The 20985-nt window shown below is 33.8% G+C and overlaps 2 protein-coding genes and 3 pseudogenes across 3 annotated transcripts; 3 read left to right on the forward strand and 2 right to left on the reverse strand.

The window, feature by feature from the left end:
• Window positions 1-3155: 3155 nt before the first annotated feature.
• Window positions 3156-3630, reverse strand: LOC149512827 (uncharacterized; annotated as a pseudogene).
• Window positions 3631-4433: 803 nt separating this feature from the next.
• On the forward strand, window positions 4434-8331 carry LOC111306120 (WAT1-related protein At2g39510-like; annotated as a pseudogene).
• Window positions 8332-10276: 1945 nt separating this feature from the next.
• Window positions 10277-12501, forward strand: LOC111306121 (WAT1-related protein At2g39510-like). The gene is made up of 7 exons (XM_022904029.2): window positions 10277-10761; window positions 10934-10996; window positions 11122-11238; window positions 11328-11556; window positions 11650-11811; window positions 11899-12047; window positions 12145-12501. The coding sequence occupies exons 1-7, from the start codon at window positions 10493-10495 to the stop codon at window positions 12308-12310; spliced, it is 1155 nt and encodes a 384-aa protein (XP_022759764.2). The 5' UTR covers window positions 10277-10492; the 3' UTR covers window positions 12311-12501.
• A 446-nt stretch (window positions 12502-12947) lies between these two features.
• On the forward strand, window positions 12948-15971 carry LOC111306441 (WAT1-related protein At1g43650-like; annotated as a pseudogene).
• A 713-nt stretch (window positions 15972-16684) lies between these two features.
• Window positions 16685-20822, reverse strand: LOC111305277 (CDT1-like protein a, chloroplastic). 2 transcript variants are annotated; one of them, XM_022902648.2, is made up of 8 exons: window positions 20346-20702; window positions 20130-20249; window positions 19808-20039; window positions 18497-19018; window positions 18167-18379; window positions 17546-17747; window positions 17364-17454; window positions 16685-17136 (listed from the first exon to the last, which is right to left on the reverse strand). In XM_022902648.2, exons 1-8 carry the CDS (start codon window positions 20636-20638, stop codon window positions 17079-17081), a joined length of 1731 nt encoding a protein of 576 aa, XP_022758383.1. In that variant the 5' UTR covers window positions 20639-20702; the 3' UTR covers window positions 16685-17078. The 2 variants fall into 2 exon arrangements, with proteins under 2 accessions (XP_022758383.1, XP_022758382.1); XM_022902647.2 differs by having other exon boundaries at window positions 18167-19018; window positions 20346-20822.
• Window positions 20823-20985: the final 163 nt, after the last annotated feature.

Consider the following 20985-nt stretch of genomic DNA (forward strand, 5'->3'; position numbering starts at 1 on the left):
TCTTCTTTTTGGAGGGGATCAAGTTTAAGGCACAAGGTTTTTACTACAATGATTGGAAGATAGATAAAAAGCTACACTAAAAGGGGTTAAACTTTCAGGGAAGGTAAAATCAGGCAAAAGGAAAGGAAACCCTTTTGATCAGATATCAGTATGGTCAATCATCTGATACAGAATGATAGGAATTGGTAGGAAAAGTAAAAAAAAAAAAAAAGATTATGTTTTACAGAATAAAATTTTGTTTTACAGAAAAGGCTGATTTCCTACCCACCATGGAATTGGAAGGTACAGGATTGCTTGGAAACCACTTGTAATTCAGGTAAGATTAGGTGCTTAATCCCATGTGAAAGTACACTTGGCAGATACGGCAGTCTTAGCGACATTTGTCGTTCATTTACATACTTATCACTTTAAAAGAAATAACCTGAACAAAATCTGATAATTTGCCCCATAAAAAGTTTTTTTTTTTTCCTTCACTCATTTTTTCTTTTTTATATTTGAAATTATTCGGAATTAAATTTTGATCATCTATACTAACATTGTTTTATGCTTTTCTTTGTCAGAATGAAACCTATTCATTCTTTGGTAGGAAAGTTTCCACATCAACCAAACTGCAAGTTGATGGGACAAAAAAAAAAAAAACAAATGCCATTTTAGAAGAGCTGGCATTTCTCCTTTAATCAGATATCAGTAACTATAATGCCTTTTGATTTACTATAGCAACACATTCTTTTTTAACCATCCCTTTTCCTCCAAATGACATGACAAAATAATTACTAGTTGTGCTTTTATATTTGTGCGTACAGCAAATGGGCATAAAAATACAAAGGGAATAATAAAAAGAAAAGCTTAATGGGATCAGTTTATTCCATGGCAACAATAAAATTAAACAGACTGAATGAGTGCATGTTCCTTCATGGAGACAAAGCCGCCGTCAAGTTGTCCCCCAGTAAATTTTTTTGTTTTTGCCTGAATCACATTTACTCGTCTGATTTACCAAAAGGCATAGCTACAGCATTTGCAGATGTGTGCCCAACAAACAGATGGGATTATGCTATTGCGCTGGGTTGAACCACGTAGCCACTGTTCTTCTCAAAACTTGTGATTGTCCCAACTCTATGGTCGGCACCCTCACTCAGCTTTGCTATTTCTGATGATCTGCAAGCCAAATGACAATGCATGCTTTTGAAATTATAGCAGTGAAATAAAGAAGTTGCTTGAAATTCGAGGCCGCTTTGGCACGAAAGTCTTACATAAGCTGTGACCTAATAATCTAGTGAGGGGAAATGTGAGCGGAACCCTTCTTAAAATAAAAGGTTATGCATAGGCCAATCAAATGCACTCTGTAGTACCATCCAGTTTCATTTCACATTTGCATCTTGAGCAAACCAAAGACATCTAAAGTGCAAAAGTCCACCATTTTATTCCCTTTAGATCATCTTTGATTACAAATCATTTGCTTCTTTGACTTTTTTTTTTTTTCTCATGGAACATAAAAGGGTTAGGCTTTCACATATAGGTATAAGGCCCTAATGCTTAGTAAAAACGGGATTCGATCTCAAGTTGTTGAATAACTGGCACCCTTCAAATAGAGTACAAACAACATTGATTTTTTAGGGCTTTTGGGGAACCCCAGGGTTGCACTTGGGCCTGTAGATGGCAGGTAATGGTTTATGGTCATGAATTTCAATGTACTAGTTCAAGTTATAATCCGGTATAGTTGAGACTGCAGAATTCAATAAAAGTAATACTCTCGTCAGTTTTTATTCTTAATTTTCAATACTTTTGTAGCTAAAAGAAATAAGCAAATTTTCAAGCTCATAGTTTTTCGGGAAAAATAACATAATTTATTCGGTTAGAGATCACATACAGCTTCTGGTAGCAATAAAAAGGTAGCCAAAATAATTCAATTTCTTCTAATGGATATGGGTTTTGGGCGAGAAAACTCTTTTAGGTTGCTCAAAAGGAGACTAATGGCAAGAGGATCTCCTCATTGCATTAATCAATATAAGAAGTTCAACAGGAATATTCACTTTCACAGATTGTTATGACTTATAAGTGAGTAAAGAATTTCACGTTATTAAAAAATCTGAGATGTTTTATATATATATATATATATATATAAAGAATTTAAGAATTTAATAACTTAAGTTTTTGGGATTAAATGATGTTCAATATGTATATATAGGCTCTTTGATGTGCTCTTATGGTGATAAATCTCCCAACAATTAGTATTAAAACTAAGGTCACGGATTCGAGTCTCAGTAATGTTGATGGAGAGATTGTTGGTAAATCGAAGGTTGGTCATGTCCATTAATTTCATGTGCTATTTGGTATCAAAGTAAAAAGAATTAACTTAGATACAATGAGTATGCAGAAGCGGAACACCCAAATAGGTGACGTATTAAGTCTAACCTAGAGTGCTAGCTTGAGAAAGTACTTAGACAACCTAAGCAGCAAAGTTTAATGCTGTGCTCTAACCCAAAAACTTGAATAAATAATTCACATTATTAAAAAATTTGAATGAAATATATATATATATATATTTAGAGAATCCAATAACTTAAAATTTTGAACTCTAGTGATGTCCAACATATATGTATGGACATTCTAATATACTCTCGTGCCTTCAAGTGTAGCAAATCTCCCAACATAGTTTACAATCAGGATTGTGTTTGCTTGAAGTTAGAATATTTCTGTAGCTAGAGCTGATATGCATTGCCAGCAGATATTTTACAATAGAAAAATAACAAGAAATTCATATTTTAGCTTCAAAAAGGTTTTTTTTTCTTATGGCCGTGAATTCGAGTGGATATTGCATGGAGATTTATATAGTGTTTTAGGGACTCATTCTTTGCCTTAAGAGTAAACATATAACTTCCCTGAACGCAATGATATATGCATCAACTTATACTAACAGAATTGCAGGCTGTCAAATTGCATCATCTCCTATGGGTAAAATGACAAAGTGCTTCTTGAATCAATCATCAGTTGCAATACTTTAATTAACATGGGGAAAAGAAAATACGAAAAGCCAATCAAAGCGTATTTAACTACTCTAACAGAACAAATCTTAACATCTAGTTGAATGCATGTGTTTCAAGGCCAGCTGATCTTATGCCTTTGCCAAGTTCTTTTTTAACTACCCACCACACATATAAAAGCGTATATCAACCCCTCTAGTATAACACTTGGACGTTTGTCATGATAAAAGGCTTCTTGCCTACTTCAAACTGAATTAGCACCAGCCTTGAGGCCATCTATTTTTGGGATCCCATCTCGGAAACCATCTCCTTCTATTTTAATTTGTACCTAAGGTAGCCGTCTCTTTCTGCGGCGGCATTGGCTTTGACAGGAATCCTTTCCTTCTGCGGCTTGGTGTGGGGGCTTGTTCATGTTTGGCTGCTTGAGTCTGAGAAATATTGTAGTTGAAATGATCATCATTGGTGGGAAAGATCTCATATCGAGTGCGAATAGAATTTAGCCTGAGATACCTTTGTTCAAGTGACTCCTTTAGTATGTCTCTTGCTAACAATGGAGAATCACCACCCCAATTGTTGGTTCCCAAAGAAGGATGTTGGGGAGTTCTAAATTCCAAAAGTTCCCTTTGCCTCATTCCTGTTTTTGCTCTTAAAGTCAGCCCATCTTCCAGCTTTTTATACCAGTATCTTTGGTATCTTCTATGTATGGGAGAAATTTTCTAGACTTCATTGGACTTCTCTTGAATATTTAACAATGATACTATTATCATCTCAGTTTAGTAGGGGACAAAATCACTATATTACCCTTTTAAACACAAGTTAGCCAACTGCTGATTCTCTTCAACTAAGGGTTAATCATTTTCAAAGCACCCTTTAAACTTGTGTAAGTGCAAGTTCCATGTACGAATTATGGATTTCAACTGTGTATAGAAGTCTTTGATCATTGGATGGAAAGGCACTGGAAAGAGCTGAGATGGTATCCCTGTATGGGAAAAAGCAGTAGCTGTATTACCACCAAAGTTAGGCTGCAGCACCTTTTAGCTAACAGAATGTGCAGTCAGCAATGGAAAGTTAGACATTTGATAGCTGAAATTTTACTTAAACTAACCATTAGATTAATTAATGCCTTAATCTGTTCTAAGACTTTAACAGATTAAAAAACTATTTTTTTTTTTTACTTTTTTTTGGTATAAATAGAAACTCGAAAGTTGAAACAGAAAGATCAATGGACTTTTAGACTCACAGGAGACAAAGGAAGGCGATTCTTTCAAGGGCTGGATGATGTAGACATCCATTTTTATTTGGGGAAAAAAATGTTCAGATGCCAACCAATATGAAGAAACAAAGTTATGGCCTAGTTGATTGATCCTTGAATACTTGTTGGTTCTATAATCTGAAATCATTTGTTTGCCTCAAAGACCATGCATGTTATTCATTTCAAATTTTTTTAAATATATGAAGATAATAGGGAATCAGAAACCACAAAAGCAATTCTTTTTAGAAACACTACATTCAGTGCTATTGAAGCATTGTAAGTTAACTTTGCAAGATTTGCAAGATTGTGACGATTCAGTAGAATATAAAATATGTAGTTGAATTTTTTTTAAAATTTTGTAAGATTTTCGAACATAATTTTCAAATCCTTTTTAAATAAGATTTTAAAATAAAGTTTCAAAATCTCTATTTATAGGGAGTTTTTACTTGAATGAGTTTTTTAAAGTTGTTAAACTTTTAATAAGAAGAACCTTTCGTTTTATTTTTAAAATCATTGAGTCTCTAATAAAAAAAGCATTTTAGTGTAAATTTTAAAATTATCAAACCACTAATGAAAGGAGCTTTTAAATTTTTTAAGTTGTTGACCCAACACGATGATCCACACATCTTATCTGATAACCCGTGCCTTCTTCAACTTTCAGATTGATCCAACCGAACTGATTATAAATCAAATAGAACAGAAAAAAATTGCTTTGGATCACTTTTGAATCACTTACAGATTACTGAACCACATACGAATCATCCTGAACCATTTACAAGGTCGTTGGATTCAAGTATTTTATATTTTTTGTATTTTTTATTATTATTTTTATTATTTTTTAATTTTTATCTAACTATTTACTTTCTTATTTATGCATGTTTAAAATTTCAAAATTTTAAAATAAATATCTATTACTTAAAAAAAAAAAAAAACAAAATAGCATTAAATAGAAATAAAATTTTAAATTTTTTTAAAAAAATTATAATTCTAAATTCCATCATTTAAAAAAAACAAAGAGAAGAAAAATTTTTTTTATCAAATTATGAGAATATAAAAAAATCAACGTAGTAATCTTATAAAATCTTTATGTAAGAAAATTTTTTTAAATACTATCAGCATATTAGAGTTTTTATAAAATAATTTTTAATAAAATAGAAAAAAATTCAACACTAATAAAAAAGCAATTCTTTTTTCTTCTATTAAAAAATTTAAAAAACATAAAAAGAAAAATAAAAAAAGAAAAAATTAATAAACAAATTTTACTAAAAAAAGGACATAATTTGTAAAAAAATAAATAAACAAAAATAAAATAAAATATAAATACATAAATAAATGCATGAATATTAAGTTTCATTATTTGCATTGTATTTATATCACTTAATTATGAAAAAAAATAGGTATGAACCTCCAAAGATGATATTATAAAAAAATTAAAGTAATGATTTATAAGAAATTTATAGGTGAGAAAAATTCTTTCAAAATTATCAATATTCCAAAACGTTTTAGGAGTTTTTCAATAACAAAATTCTAATTTATTTTTTCAAAATAAAATGAAATAATTTTCGTAAGAAAATGCAAAAAATAAAAGAAAAATAAAAAGAGAAAATTTAAAATGTTAAAAAAAATAAAAAAATAAAACTAAAAAAAGGGAAGTCAAGGAAATTTTTTAATACTAAAATTAAGATATTTTATCATGAATAAAAAATAACATATAATTAATTAATACCACTTTCAAAACCAACGTCATAAAAGTATTAATGCTTTTCATATATAACTTATTCATATATATAACTGAATTCTCATATCCAATTTTTTTTTTAAGATTTAAAAATTATATTTTTAATAAAATTTTAATTAATTTTAAAATTTTGTTAAAAAATAAATTTTAATAGATAATTAATTACACTTAATAAAAAAATTTGATGATAACCTTTTATTTATAAAATTCGTCTACCGTTATGACATTTTATGACTACGACAGATGCTGTAATATTGCCCGCACGTGTCCCCTTTCCGCGAGAGTATCCTGATATAGCCATTTTTACCTTGTTTGGTATAATAAAACCTAGGTAGCTGCCTCTACATAAGAACGGTAGCTAAAATGATATAAATAGATCTCTTTTGTTTTAAAAAAAAAGAAACTTTCCACTTTGGCCACAGCTCTTTCCCAAAATCATCTAGTCATATTCTGCATCAGAGTCTCATGAAGAACGTGATACTTAAAGGTGGCAACATATCTTTTAATTTATACAAAACACTTATGACTCCATTATTATAGATACATTTCCAGCTCCATCCACAAGCAAACAGAAAGGGGAAAAAGGACTATCAATATTGCACAAAATTAAGGATATGGCATGCGCATTCAAGGCAACCTTCGCAAGATATAAGCCCCATTTAATCATGCTTTTATATCTCAGATTGGTTATGCAATCGAGTATTTCTTTACTGAAGCTGCCTTCAGTTAAGGACTGAATCCACATATCTCTGTCACTTATCGATATTGCCTAGCTGGTTGTCTGATGTTTCCTTTTGCCTATTTTCTTGAAAGGTAGGTTATACAAACACTTGTCAACTTCAACCTTATTGAACCTTTAAGTACAAGAAACACTTATTTAAACTATATATATGGTAGAAGACTGTATAGTGTAAAATCAGAAACTCAGGTTTTTTTTTTTTTTTTGAGAAGTTTGTCTGTCTACCTGATCTTTCCCTGCAGAAAATCAAGACCAAAGTTTACATTGCCACTGTTATTGGAGTTATTTTTGCTTTCTCTCATAGGGTAGAGTAAATTATAAATACTTCTCTACTTCTATTTAATGCCAATTAGATTCTATGACTTTGAATTATATATGTAAAAGCACTCATAATTTTTCTCCTTATTTTATCTCCTTGATGGAAAAACAGAAACTGCTTAACCCTTCACATGAACTTTGCAAGTTTGAAATCCACATCTCCAGCATTTGTTGCATCTCTTTTCAACACTGTTCCCTCCTGGACTTCTGTACCAGCCATCATACTCAGGTGGCGACTCAGACTCTATATACGCACTATGTCTTTTCTTTAAAAATCTTATGAAGAGTCAAAAGAGATTTCATAAACAATCTTCTTTTTGTGCAGGATGGAGCTTGTTGACGTAAAGAACCCTCGTGGGATAGCTAAAATCCTTTTAACCTTAATATCTTTGGCAGGGGTAACGGCCGTCACTTTGTACAAAGGACCTGCAGTGCATAGCTTGTGGGGTGCTCCAATTCACATAAAAAGACTTTCTGTTCATGAGAACTGGCTAAAAGGATCGATCCTTGTTGTTGCTAGCTGCATAACATGGGCTACATGGTACAGTATGCAGGTAATTAGTTAACTAACTTATAATAAGTTTGGTTCCTAATAAAAATTCGGATAGTTGTGTTTATTGTCACTAAGTGTAAACCTTTAATTTAGGCAATAACTTTGAAGAAATATCCTGCACAAGTGTCACTAGCAGCATGGACGAACTGTATTGGGGGAGCACAATCGGCTGTGTTTGCAGTGTTCTTAAAGCACAAGCCATCGGCATGGTCAATCAAAATGTTCAGTGTTAATTTCTGGTCCATTACGTATTCTGTAAGTAATTTCATTCTTCATAAAACAGTTTAAATGTATTTGGTCACAATCATGTCCTACCAGGTAGGATGAAATTGAGTGCCAGGGAATATGCTCTGCTGTTTTTGTCTTCCTCCAACTTTGGTGCATGAAAGAAAAAGGACCAGTCTTTGTGGCCATGTTTAATTCTCTCCAAACAGTTATGGTGGTGGTTCGAGCATACTTTGTTCTTGGAGAAAAACTATACACCAGCAGTTAAAAAATAAAACCCATTGCTTATTTTAAACTTGTAAAAAGAAACTATCACCACACTGCTATGGAACCTCTTTAATATTTACTTGACCATTCACCATAATAGGTTGAGTTCTTGTTATCATTGGTCTATACTTGTTATTGTAGGGCAAGGAAAAAGATCAGTCTTTCGTCAAGAGCCAAGAGCAATCTTCTTCACATTGTGATGAGATGAAGATAGCTGAAAAGGAGGAGGTAGCTTCAGCCGAAAAAGAGGAACCATGAAGGAAATGAAAAGAATTTCAGATAAAAGAGGACTATCAGATGCATAGCAAAGAAACTTGATTTACTTTTAACAGCTTCCATAGAGTATCATCAATATATATATAAGTTGCATGCAATAATTAAACTGTTAAGTTATGTGAAGCTTATGGATTGGTCCCTGAGTACTTGTTGATTCTGTATTCTGAAATCATTTGTTTGCCACAAAGACCATGCATGGTTTTTTTTTTTTTTAATTAAAACAGTAAAACAGATTTTTATAATACAAAAAACTGGATTTGTTGCATTGTTTTTGTATCCTCTCCTCTTTCTAAAACAGTTGCCAGTTAAGCATGAAATTTTTTACTTTTAACAAGAGAACTTACATTGAGGTATACGTATAATAGTATCTGAGGGCATCAATTTGGTTTCAAGCCTGTTTCAAGTGTCAACCGAAGTCCGAATATTATGAAACTTATAAATAGCAGCTAGTTGGCTTTGGCGATGCTTGCTTTTTCTTTTTTTCTGGTAACTTTCATGGTGGGCTATATACGAATGCCACTCAGAAGTAGTGCTCACACTGTTTTAGATAACCTGCAAGGCAAAAACTGGCGATGACAAATGCATCCTAGAGGCAAGAGCTACAAGGACTTCTAGGGAGGTTTGTAAAGAACTAAGTACTTGGATAAGCAGAAGTATTGAGAGCTTATTATATGATTTGGAACCTTGCTCATACGAGATTACCGCACTGCTAACCGTGCAATTTACAATTTCTTGATTGCTGTATAAAACTTGTGAAAAACGAGATTATATGTTACACATTTTTGTATCACAAGTTGAATCTGACGCATAATTGCATAATTTTTACAGGCAGTCTTTCTTGCATAAAAAAATGAGAAACATTATTCAACTATCAAAAGAAAATATTTTAAATCGGTAACACAGTAAAATGCCATGATTGAAAGCACCGAGATGGTCTCAACCCCATCTTTCTGCACCTAAAGGATGAGGGGAAGAAAAGACTAAGCAACAAGAACAATATTAAATTTGAAGTCATCATTATTTACTTAGTGCTACTCCAACTTGCAAAATTATTCATTTCTTTTTTTTTTTTTTAACATATGAAGATAATAGGTGATCAGAAACCACAAAAGCAATTCTTTTTGGAAACACTACATTCAGTGTTATTGAAACGTTACAAGTTAACTTTGCAAGATTTGCAAGACACTAAGAATTTCATATTGAAAGAATATAAAGATATGATATGATAATATATATAAAAACTTAAATTCATATTTTATGAAATATTTTTTATGAGATAAAATTATAAAATTTTCAATCATAATGAATAATATCTTTCATATTAGATGTGAGTCCTGCAATCTCAATCTCATATCAAAATATTTTAAAAATCGGTTACAATATATAAATAAAAACTTAAACTTATACTTATAAGGCATGTTTTATAAGATAATATAATGGAACTTTCAAATCAAAATAGATAATATCTTATAAATTGAATGCAGGTTTACAAAAATAGTATTAAAATATTTATCAATCATGAGGTAAAGTATTATATCATGAGAGCTATTTTTAGAATCTCAATATTTAATGTAATTCTAGGTCTATGTTTATTTTGTGATGAGTTTGACAAAGACTTCAAATTTTAATAAAGAAGTTTATGATATTCCAATTTTGTATTTAGATTTTTTGAAATTTTATTATAATATATATGTAGAAACTTAAATTTATAATACTGAGATGCTTTTGAGATGCTTTTGTGAAATACACAAAATAGATCTATCATACTTTTATATAAAAAGGGACAATAATTTGCAAGTTAGTTCAAAACTCCACAAAGATGACATTTGTGTCTGTAAGTATGACAGATGCTACAATTTTACCGTCATGTGTCCCTTTTCCTCGAGATTAATCCTTATGTAGCCATTTGTACTTTGTTTGGTATAATAAAATCTAGGGAAGCTGCCTCTACATAAGAAAGGTAGCTAAAATGATATAAATCTCTATTGTTTTAATAAAGAAACTTTCCACTTTGGCCACAGCTGTTTTGCAAAATCATCTCGTGATATTCTGCATCAGAATCTCGTGGAGAACGTGGTACTTACACGTGGAAGCATATCTTTTAATTTGTACAGAACACTTATGACTCCATTATTAATTATAGATGCATTTCCAGCTCCATCCACAAGCAAACAGAGAGGAAAAAGGACTATCAATGTTGCAGAAAGCTAAGGATATGGCTTGCATAATTAACGCAACCTTCGCAAGATATAAGCCCCATTTAATCATGCTTCTATCTCAGATTGGTTATGCAATCGTGTATTTCTTTACTGAAGCTGCCTTCGGTCAAGGACTGAATCCACATATCTATATCACTTATCGATGTTGCCTAGCTGGTTGTCTGATTTCTCCTTTTGCCTATTTTCTTGAAAGGTAGGTTATACAAACACTTGTCAACTTCCACATTATTGAACCTTTAAGTACTAGAAATACTTATTTAAACTACATGGTTGAAGACTTTATAGTGTAAAATCAGAAAGCCTTTTTTTTTTTTTTTTTATTGTGAGAAGTTTTTCTGTCTACCTGATATTTTCTTTCCCTGCAGAAAATCAAGACCAAAGCATACATTGCCACTGTTATTGGAGTTATTTTTGCTTTCTCTCATAGGGTAGAGTAAATTATAAATACTTTTCTACTTCTATTTAATGCCAATTAGATTCTATGACTTTGAATTATTTATGTAAAAGCACTCATAATTTTTCTCCTTATTTTATATCCTTGATGGAAAAACAGAAACTGCTTAACCCTTAACATGAACTTTGCAAGTTTGAAATACACTTCTCCAGCATTTGTAGCATCTCTTTTCAACACTATTCCTTCCTGGACTTTTGTACTTGCCATCATATTCAGGTGGAGACTAAGACTATATATGCACTATCTCTTTTCTTTAAAAAACTTATGAAGAGTTAAATTTCATAAACGATCTTCTTCAAGTGCAGGATGGAGGTTGTTGATGTGAAGAACCCTCGTGGGATAGCTAAAATCCTTGGAACCTTAATATCATTGGCAGGGGTAACGGCCATCACTTTGTACAAAGGACCTGCAGTGCAAAGCTTGTGGGGTGCTCCAATTCACATAAAAAGACTTTCTGTTCATGAGAACTGGGTGAAAGGATCATTCCTTGCTGTTTTTAGCTGCATAACATGGGCTGTATGGTACATTATGCAGGTAATCAGTTAAATAACTTTTAGATAAGTTTGGTTCCTAATAAAAATTCGGATAGTTATGTTTATTGTCACTAAGTATAAACCTTTAATTTAGGCAACAACTTTGAAGAAATATCCTGCACAAGTGTCACTAGCAGCATGGACGAACTGTATTGGGGGAGCACAATCGGCTGTGTTTGCAGTGTTCTTACAACACAAGCCATCGGCATGGTCAATCGAAATGTTCAGTGTTAATTTCTGGTCCATTACGTATTCTGTAAGTAATTTCATTATTCGTAAAACAGTTTAAATGTATTTGGTCACAATCATGTCCTAAGCCTGGTAGGATGAAATTCAATGCCAGGGAATATGCTCTGCTGTTTTTGTCTTCCTTCAACTTTGGTGCATAAAAGAGAAAGGACCAGTCTTTGTGGCCATGTTTAATTCTCTCCAAACAGTTATGGTGGTGGTTCTAGCATACTTTGTTCTTGGAGAAAAACTATATAGCGGCAGGTAAAAAGTAAAACTCATTGTTCATTTTAAACTTGTAAAAAAAAAACCTATAACTACACTGCTATGGACCCTCTATAACATTTACTTGACCATTCAGCATAATAGGTGGAGTTCTTGTTATCATTGGTCTATACTTGCTATTGTGGGGCAAGGAAAAAGATCAGTCTTTCGTTAAGAGCCAAGAGCAATCTTCTTCACTTTGTGATGAGATGAAGATAGCTGACAAGGAGGAGGTAGCTTCAGCCAAAAAAGAGGAACCATGAAGGAAATAAAAAGAATTTCAGATAAAAAAGGAAGATCAGATGCCGTAGCAAACAATATTTATAAGTTGCATGCAATAATCAAACTGTTAAGTTATATGAAGCTCGGTCATCAATGTATATAAGTTGCATGCTATAAATATATATAAGTTGCGTGCAATAATCAAACTGTTATGTGGAGCTTAATTAATATATTGCATAGCATATATTTATTTATTATGTGGGTTTTCTGCCTGGAAATCTTAGCCGAAACTGCCATGGTGTTGACACGTGCGTGACCACTAAATTGATCCGTCACGTCCCGGCGATTCCCTAAAAGGTATGTTTGGACAGTTGCATAAACGGTTATTATTAATTACGGATATCCTATTCCCACGCCCGTTTTTTTATGTACCCGAACGTATGAGAGAAAGCTGAAATGGAGTGAACCCAACAATGGGAATGAGCAATCAGAGGCCCAACAAATGAAGAGAGTTTCAAATTTGTTGGAAAAGTCCCCCTTCTGATTCAATCATCTGACATTAAAATCTTAGAGGTGAAGTTTTTCATTAGAAAAAAAAAGTTCTGCCATTACCAAAACCAAAGCAAAAACAAAAGACAGAAGTCGGTCAACCAAGGGTTTGGGCACTTACAGTCAAAGATGGTCTCAGTCCCACTTTTCTGGTCCCAAAGGATGGAGGGGAAGAAAAGATTAAGCAACAAGAAGAATCTTAAATTTCAAGTTATCAATAATTATTTAAATGCTGCTTCAACTTGCAAAATTATGCATTTTTTTATTCAAATATCTGACGATAATAGGTAATCTGAACCCACAAAAGCAATTCCTGTACACAAATACTACATTATTTCAGTATCATTGAAACATTACAAAGTTCATTTTGCAAGATGACAACAATGGCCGATACTAATATGCTCTGTGATCGAGAGACTAATTCTAATCCCAATCCAGCCATTTTCACTTTTGTTTGGTATGATAAAATTTAGGTTATCAAACTCAAGGAGAAGTTACTCAACTCTCATTATTGTGTTTGCTTTTCCCATGTACCGTATGAATGGGAAGAACATGTTGGTGGCTAAAACATTTTGCCCGTTGCAAAAGTAGTTAAATATTTTCCACTCCACAAGGATGGTGGGGGAGAAAATTATAAGCAATTAGAAGAATATTATTATTTAAATTACCATTATCTTAGTAGTGCTCCAACTTTTCAAAATCATTCAAGTTATTTTCTTTTGAATGATTGAAGAGGATAGTTTGTCAAAAACCAGCAAAAAGGCTTGCAGTAGGAAATAATACACTCAACAGTATTTTTCTTGGCATTGCAGAATTCACATTTCAAGATGACATTTGTGCCTATATAACTATGAATGATGTTAACATGTTCTGTGTCCCATTTATTTCAGACAAATCCGAACGTGACAGTTTTTAACAGTTTTTACTTTGTTTGGTATAATAGAATTTAGGCATGAAATTCAAGGAGAGGTCAAATTCTCTGATGTTTATTATAGAATTTTCACTGTACTTTAATGGGAGAGAAGAAGAACACTATCGTGGGCTAAAATATTTTGACTGTTCTAAAAGTTTTTTAATATTTATACTTTGCAACAAGATTCCACACCCTGAAAAGTATAATGAAAAAGGTTTGACAGTACTGAGAAAGCTAGTCCTACAGGATAAGAGTCATAAAGGTCGCTAAAATAAATCAAATCTCAGATACTCTAATTAATTTTCACAGTTTTTCCGCAACCATTAAATATTAAAACATGAAAGCACATTTTATTGCTACTGTACTGTAATAGAACTTGATGTCATTTCAACAATAGCATATAGATGGCTTTCCTGCTCCATTTATAAGCAAACAGAAAGAGGCAGAAAGGCCACCATTAGACAAGCAAAAGATATGGCCTGCGCATTGAAGGCTACCTTTTCTAGATCCCCATCTAAGAATGGTTCTAGTGCAGATTTTTTCTGCAGTTGTCTATTTCATTACAGAAGCTGCCTTTCAACCAAGGGTTAAATCCAAATGTCTATGTCACTTTTCGATTTAGCCTAGCTGGTTTGGTGATGTTTCCCTATTTTCTTGAAAGGTAGATTATACAAACACTTATCTACTTCTACCTAGTTGTACCCTCTAATTGATTTTACATTTTTTATGCAGAAAGTCGAGGCCAAAGCTGATATTAGCACTGTTTTTGGAGATATTTTTGGTTTCTTCATTGGGGTAGACAATAGCTACTCTTTTGTTTCTATTGTAAGGCCAAAGAGATTCACATATTTTCTTCAGAAAAATGAAAAGCACTCGCAATTCTTCTTTCTATTTTTTTGCCTTGAGGAAAAAACAGGGTTGGTTTAACAAATAACATGTTCTTTACAAGTATGAGATGCACTTCTCCAACATTCGTTGCATCAGTGTTCAACACCGTTTCGTCTTTGACTTTTGTAATTACCATCTTGTTCAGGTGGGGACTAGGAACCAACAAGTGTACTTTTGAAGATTATAAACATTATAAATGGAGATTTCGCGTACAATATTGTTCATGTTCTTGGTGCAGGATGGAGGTTGTTGATGTAAAGAGTCCTCGTGGGATAGCTAAAATCCTTGGAACCTTAATATCGTTGGCAGGGGTCACGATCATCACTTTGCATAAAGGACTTGCACTGCTAAGCTTGTGGGATGCTCTAATTCACATGAAAAGACTTTCTATTCATTAGAACTGGGTGAAAGGATCAATCCTTACTATTGCTAGCTGCATAACAATGTCTTCATGGTACATTGTGCAGGTAATAGGTAAACTAATTTTAATTTGTTTTTGGCCCTCAAAAAAAAAAAAAGTCAGATTGCATTTTCTTGATTTGTATTACCAAAAACTAAAAGATGATTGTTATAATGATCTCGGAATTTTTGGCAATATATTTTAAAAGCTTGTAATAAAACCAGTAGGTATTTACGATGAAGAAATATCCAGCCCAACTGTCTGCACAATCGGCTGTATTTGCAGTGTGCTTACAGCACCAACCTGCAGCATGGTCTGTCACATTGTTCGGTATTGATTTCTGGGCCATAACGTTTTCTGTAATTAATTTGATCATAACCATTAGAACAGTTTAAATATGTTGGTATCTATTTGTTCAAAATCATGTCCAAACCTGGTAGGATGTAACTCAATGCTAGGGAATTGTTGGCTCTGGGATCCCCACCTTCCTTCTATTGTGGTGCATGGAGGAGAAAGGGCCAGTCTTTACAGCCATGTTTAATCCTCTTCAAACAGTTATAGTGGCAGTTCTAGCATACTTTGTCTTTGGTGAAAAACTATATACAGGCTGATAAGAAGTAAATTTCAAATCTCATTTCAAAGTTCAAACTTGCAAAAGACATATCCTCTTTAATTTTATTTGACTATATATACCATTCAGCACACTGGGTGGAGTCACTGTTATCATTGGTTTGTACTTGCTATATATTGTGGGGCAAAGAAAAAGATCAGTCTTCTTCACATTTTGATGAGCTAAAGGGAGCAGACAAGGAGGAGGTAGCTTCACTAGTAAAGGAGGAACCATGAAGGAGACGTCACGAAGCTTCTGACCGAAGATCAGGATGCCATAACAAAATAACTTGATTTGTCAATTGTCATCAAGGGTTTTGTGAGGTTGGGGCAACAATGTTTGTAAAACCCTATAATTCCTTTTGCAATCATTTTCTTCTCAAAACGAATGGAGAGGAAGAAAAGAAGAATAAGAAAAACAAGAAAAATGCTTATAAGTTTCCAGAAAAGGAAAAAGAGATTCCAATTAATGTTTATTGTTATTTATGTAATGCTCCAATCAGGCTAAATCACTCAAATATTCCTTTACTTTCCTTTTCAGTATGATTCTAATATTACAAAAATTACTTTAGAAGATGTCATACCAGTGCTCATGACCATGACAGATGCTACGTGTCCCTTGTTTTGGTCAATTTCAATGGAACTTATGTCACTTTCTCTGATATTATGATAGGTTTTCCCAGCATACATTGCAATACGGCTGGAAAAGAACTTAAAGGTGGTTAAAACTTTGCCTGTTGTAGAAGTTGTTAAATACTTAATCTTTGAAACAAGATTCTACACCTTTGAAATTATAATGAAAAAGTTTTGACAATGAAAGGAAAGAAAATGCAATTGTCAAATACTAACGGATACGCTTGATTGGAAAGATAAACAAGATGACAGAAAACGAAGTTTTATTTTCATCCATTACTTTGAGAGCATTGAAAAATGAAATGAAAAAAAAAAAAAGAAAATTATATTATTTTACTATTATAACCCATTCCATCTTTCTACTTTTTCATTCTACCAAACACACCCTAAACTAAATATCAAAGTGCTTCACATTCTGTGAGATTGACCAAGAGATGTGTCCAATTTTATTCACAAGAAAAAAGAAGAAGGCATGCAACAGCAAAAGAACTTGATTTGTTTTTGACGGCCTCCACAGCCACAAGTACATTAATGTTTGCCTCTAATTGTTGATCTGGAGAACTCCTTAAATCATCTCAAATATTTTGCAGATTGTGAAGTCACATATTAGTCAAGGAAAACACTTGTATTGACACGGTGGATCAAACTCAATAGAAGCTTTCATCTTACCATTCCTAAATCTTATACCTAAATATGGTCCTACATACATCAAACTTGTACAAACACTTTACAAAAGCTGAACGTAGACAGATACTTGAACTCCGGCTGACAATATGATTTCTTATATAATTTAATGAACTGAGCACTGATTCTCCACTCATTTCGCTTCTTGGAGTCGCATTCGTATTGATTCTGGGCTTGACACTTTATTGACGCTGAAAATAATTAATGAAGTCCATCAGTTAGAAGCACTTTCTTAAAAAATAGTAACATATGTTGTCATAATTGTTCTAATAAACATTTTATGTGCTAAATGTCTTAAAAAAATACAGATACTTTTTCGATTTTGTAATAAAATATGTGAACAATCATCCAGCAATCATCACCATGCCGAATGAAGGGAAAAAGTGCCAATATAAAGTGTCAAATTAATTAGACTCACCAAACAAGTAAATCCCCAGCAGATGCTGTCTTTTCAAATATCCATTCTGGAGCTAGTTCTAGCAACAGTTTTAGTTGCTCTTCAACTTCTCCTGGTAAAGCAGTACAAGACATAGTTCAACTAATGTTTTCGTAAACCAAACAAATATCATGAGCTGCTAACTGTTTAGCATAAAGGCTTACCTCTATCAGCAATATCACAATGGCCAGCAATTATTTTGTGCATAAGCTCTTCTTTGGTAATAACAGAGCGCTTTACAGACTGGAAAAGATAGTGAATAATGTTGAAGAGCTTAGGTAGGCAGGCAATCATCCGTTGTCGTCTCTTTGCTTGTGAGATTGCTGGATCTTGCTCCTCCATTGCTTTCCTCTCTTTCTCCCTTATCTACAAAGAGAATAAATGGTTACTTATAAATTGTACTCATGCAATCAAAGCCCAAACCTCATTGTTCCATGCGCTATTTGATGTTCACTTCCAACTAGATATTACGCTAAATGATGCCAAGAAATCGTAAAGTAAGATTGCAGGATAATTTAGTCGCCAAGCTCATTAACTACCATGCGGAAGTGCATTTGTTTAAGAACCTTCATTCTCCTAATGCTAGGATAAGAATAGTGGATGTCTTATTTACAGACTGATTAACTAACCCTAATTCCATATCTAATAGAAAGTAGAAAAGAGTCAGATGATATTTGTGTGGGTAAGTCAACACTAGGGGATTAATTATTTGTAGTTAATGTGTATGCAGATGGAATTCATGCTCTAGAAAGGATGATAGCAAAGAGAATTCAGAGAGGGCTTACTGAATGCAGAAGGCTCTCAGGTAGAATAGAAAGAACATCATCTTCTTCATCGTCGACTGGCTTGCCTCCCATCTCAGACACGCCATCAACAACCTTCTCTTCCTTCACAGGAGTGTCAAATTTCAAGGACCTTGTACGCGGTGGCCGCCTAACTAACTTGTTTGATAAATTGGAAGAAACCTCATCTGGGCTCATGTAACATCTCTTTTGCAGCTGTAGAGTAGGTGTGGCGGTCATCAGCCTAGCAGGAGTGGAAGCTAGTTTTACAGGAGTGGACTGAATACTGCCAGATTTTGTAGGGGACTTATCTTCAGTTTTCAAGGGAATTACCTCTTTGATTGGAGTTGCAGGGAGGCAAGTTTTGGACCTTGTCTCACTTGCAGTTGGTTTAGATAAAAATTTAGTTGGGGATCGAGTCAGAGCAGAGCCAGTTTTGTCACTGTTGACAGATCTGTCAGCACATAGCTCTGGAACTTGAAAATTTGAGGACTGAACGGAAACCTGTGAACATTTTTGGACAACCTCCTGTGCTTTGTTTATGGCTTTCTGGGAAAAGCACTTCCGAAATGATCGAGATACATGAGATGCTACCACAGGTTGCTGGTCATTAATTGCATCAGCTAATGTCTCCACAACCAGTTTTGAATTGAAATTTGAGTGATAGGATGGTTTTGGTCGTGCTTCCTCTTGAATAACTTCACCTTGTGCTGTCAAGAATTGATGCACTGTCAGTGTATCAGTTGATGACTCATCAGAAGACAATGAAATAGGTCCTTTGATCATGTTCAATTGCATATTCTTCTTTGAACGATTGAATGGCTCTGGGAGATCTTCTTCTGGAATTTCACCACCCTGAAAGCACAATAATTAAAGTCAACACAACATGATACTTAAAAAATAGCTATAATGACATTAGGCAAGTTTTAACTTCTAGAACACTAGAAACATTTATAAATGTTTTTCAGTTCCTAAGACTCAAAATGTAAACTTTCTAACAAGAGGAGTGTACGATTGCTTTAACTTATGCCTATTGTGAACATGTGGTTATTCCTGCATAGAACCAGCCATTAGACTGAAATTTAAGACTTGAAATGTAAGCTATCTTATTAGGTGGTCAATCTTAAAAATGAAACTTGGTCCTGAAATTGATAAATGAACAGCTAGTAGCACTGGTGTTCTATAGTTTTTATTCTTCTATTTTTTTTTTGTCGATAATTTAGTGTTTTATAGTTAGAAGAATATTAGGTAAGTTTAGGATTCAGAATGGTAGAATTTAAAAAGTTTTTGGCTGCTAAGAATCAAAATGTAACCTTTCTAACTAGGGGCAAAATGTGTTTGTTTTTAATTAAAGGCCTATTACAACCAGGTATTTAGCCCTGCATAGAACCAGCCATTGGAGCTTTTATCAGTTAAGAGCTTCGATCCTCAAGTGTAAGTAAAGTTTCACATTGGGTACAATAAAGTTTCATAACTTTGATTTTATATCTAGCAAACTTCAAGCTTAAAAGTTAAATCTCAACTAGAAAAAAGAAGAGCTAAAACTCAACTACAAATTTCAAAACTAAAACAAATCTAATGCTCCAAATATTTTAGCATAGCTAATTGGTATATAAAGAAAGGCTACTAAACTGAAGAGAATACCTGAGGATGAGCCTTGAGATAGTCTGCAAGCCGAGCTCGAAAAACCCTCCTCAAGTTCAGATTCGTCTCAGATTTAGACTTATCCCCACAGTCAATCGCATTGGCGATGATGCTAACGTGGAGATCTGGTTTCATACAACTAGTCCTCTCATCAAAGATCAGCATTCTCTTTATCTCAATCGCCTCCGGTAAAATATGCTTCAATTGGGCCAAGTGACCGTATGAAAACCTCCTATAAATCAACATCAAACCCCCCCCCCCCCAAAGAATAAATAAGTAAATAAAGCAAATCACCCATAATAATAACCCAAATATAAGTTACCTATCAGTTAAACACTCTATTTTGGGGCTGATATTAGTAAAAGTTGGCATTGACCCCTTCAGCTTTAGCAGCCGGATTGCAGAATCCAAGCCATCGAAAAACCCACACAATATCTCGTAACTGTCCCACAAATATTCAATCAACAACAATATATATATATATATATATATATATATATTTAAGAAAGGAACTTGGGTTAGAAGAGGCAGGACTTACTTTTCAGGGAGTTTATCGTGACGGACACCGGAGGTTTTGGGTGGAGGAGATTCGATGGCCCAGGATAAGATCTGTTTCCGGGCCGATTTGACCTGATCGGTTGGAGGTTTGGGCCGGGTCTGGACCACTTGCCGGATCTCCTTGATGGAGAGAGCGACGCCACGGTTACGAGAACGGTTGCGGAGCTGGGAGGCGGACTTTTCTGGGGTTATGGAAACGGGTGAGTTAGAGGTTAGGTTGAGAAGTTTTTTGGATTTCAGAGGGGTGGATTTGAGAGAATCTGAGGAGTTCATGGCTGGATAAATTACAGAGAAAATAGGAGGGAGGCGGGAGTTGGCGGAGGAGAGGAAAGGAGGCGGATCGAGGGGGTGTATATATTAAGTGGATTTTCTGGCGGGAAATCTTAGTCGACAATGCTATGATGTTGACACGTGTACGACCGCCAAATTGATCCGTTACGTCCCGCGGATTCATGAAGGTATGTTTGGAGAGTAGCGTAAACGGTTATTATTAAGTAGGGATATCCTATTCCCACCCTATAAATATGTACATGGACTTGTTAAAATCAGCCCATATGAAAAAAAAAAGGCTCAAATCAAGACGAAGGGAATAAGTAACCTCAGGCCTTACCCCGTTGTGA

This window comes from Durio zibethinus, chromosome 21 (genome assembly GCF_047325235.1).
Source record: "Durio zibethinus cultivar Kanyao isolate XHJ-2024 chromosome 21, ASM4732523v1, whole genome shotgun sequence".
In the NCBI taxonomy this organism is placed as follows: domain Eukaryota; kingdom Viridiplantae; phylum Streptophyta; class Magnoliopsida; order Malvales; family Malvaceae; genus Durio; species Durio zibethinus.

Coding starts and splice junctions, on each gene's coding strand:
- LOC111305277 (XM_022902647.2), bottom strand. CDS start 20,638: ATGAACTCCTCAGATTCTCTCAAATCCACCCCTCTGAAATCCAAAAAA. Junction 19,019..19,807: donor ATCTCAAGGCTCATCCTCAG/GTATTCTCTTCA, acceptor TTGTGCTTTCAG/GGTGGTGAAATTCCAGAAGA. Junction 17,455..17,545: donor TTGTGATATTGCTGATAGAG/GTAAGCCTTTAT, acceptor CTGCTTTACCAG/GAGAAGTTGAAGAGCAACTA.
- LOC111306121 (XM_022904029.2), top strand. CDS start 10,493: ATGCATTTCCAGCTCCATCCACAAGCAAACAGAGAGGAAAAAGGACTA. Junction 10,997..11,121: donor TTTTTGCTTTCTCTCATAGG/GTAGAGTAAATT, acceptor ATGGAAAAACAG/AAACTGCTTAACCCTTAACA. Junction 11,812..11,898: donor TCTGGTCCATTACGTATTCT/GTAAGTAATTTC, acceptor ATTCAATGCCAG/GGAATATGCTCTGCTGTTTT.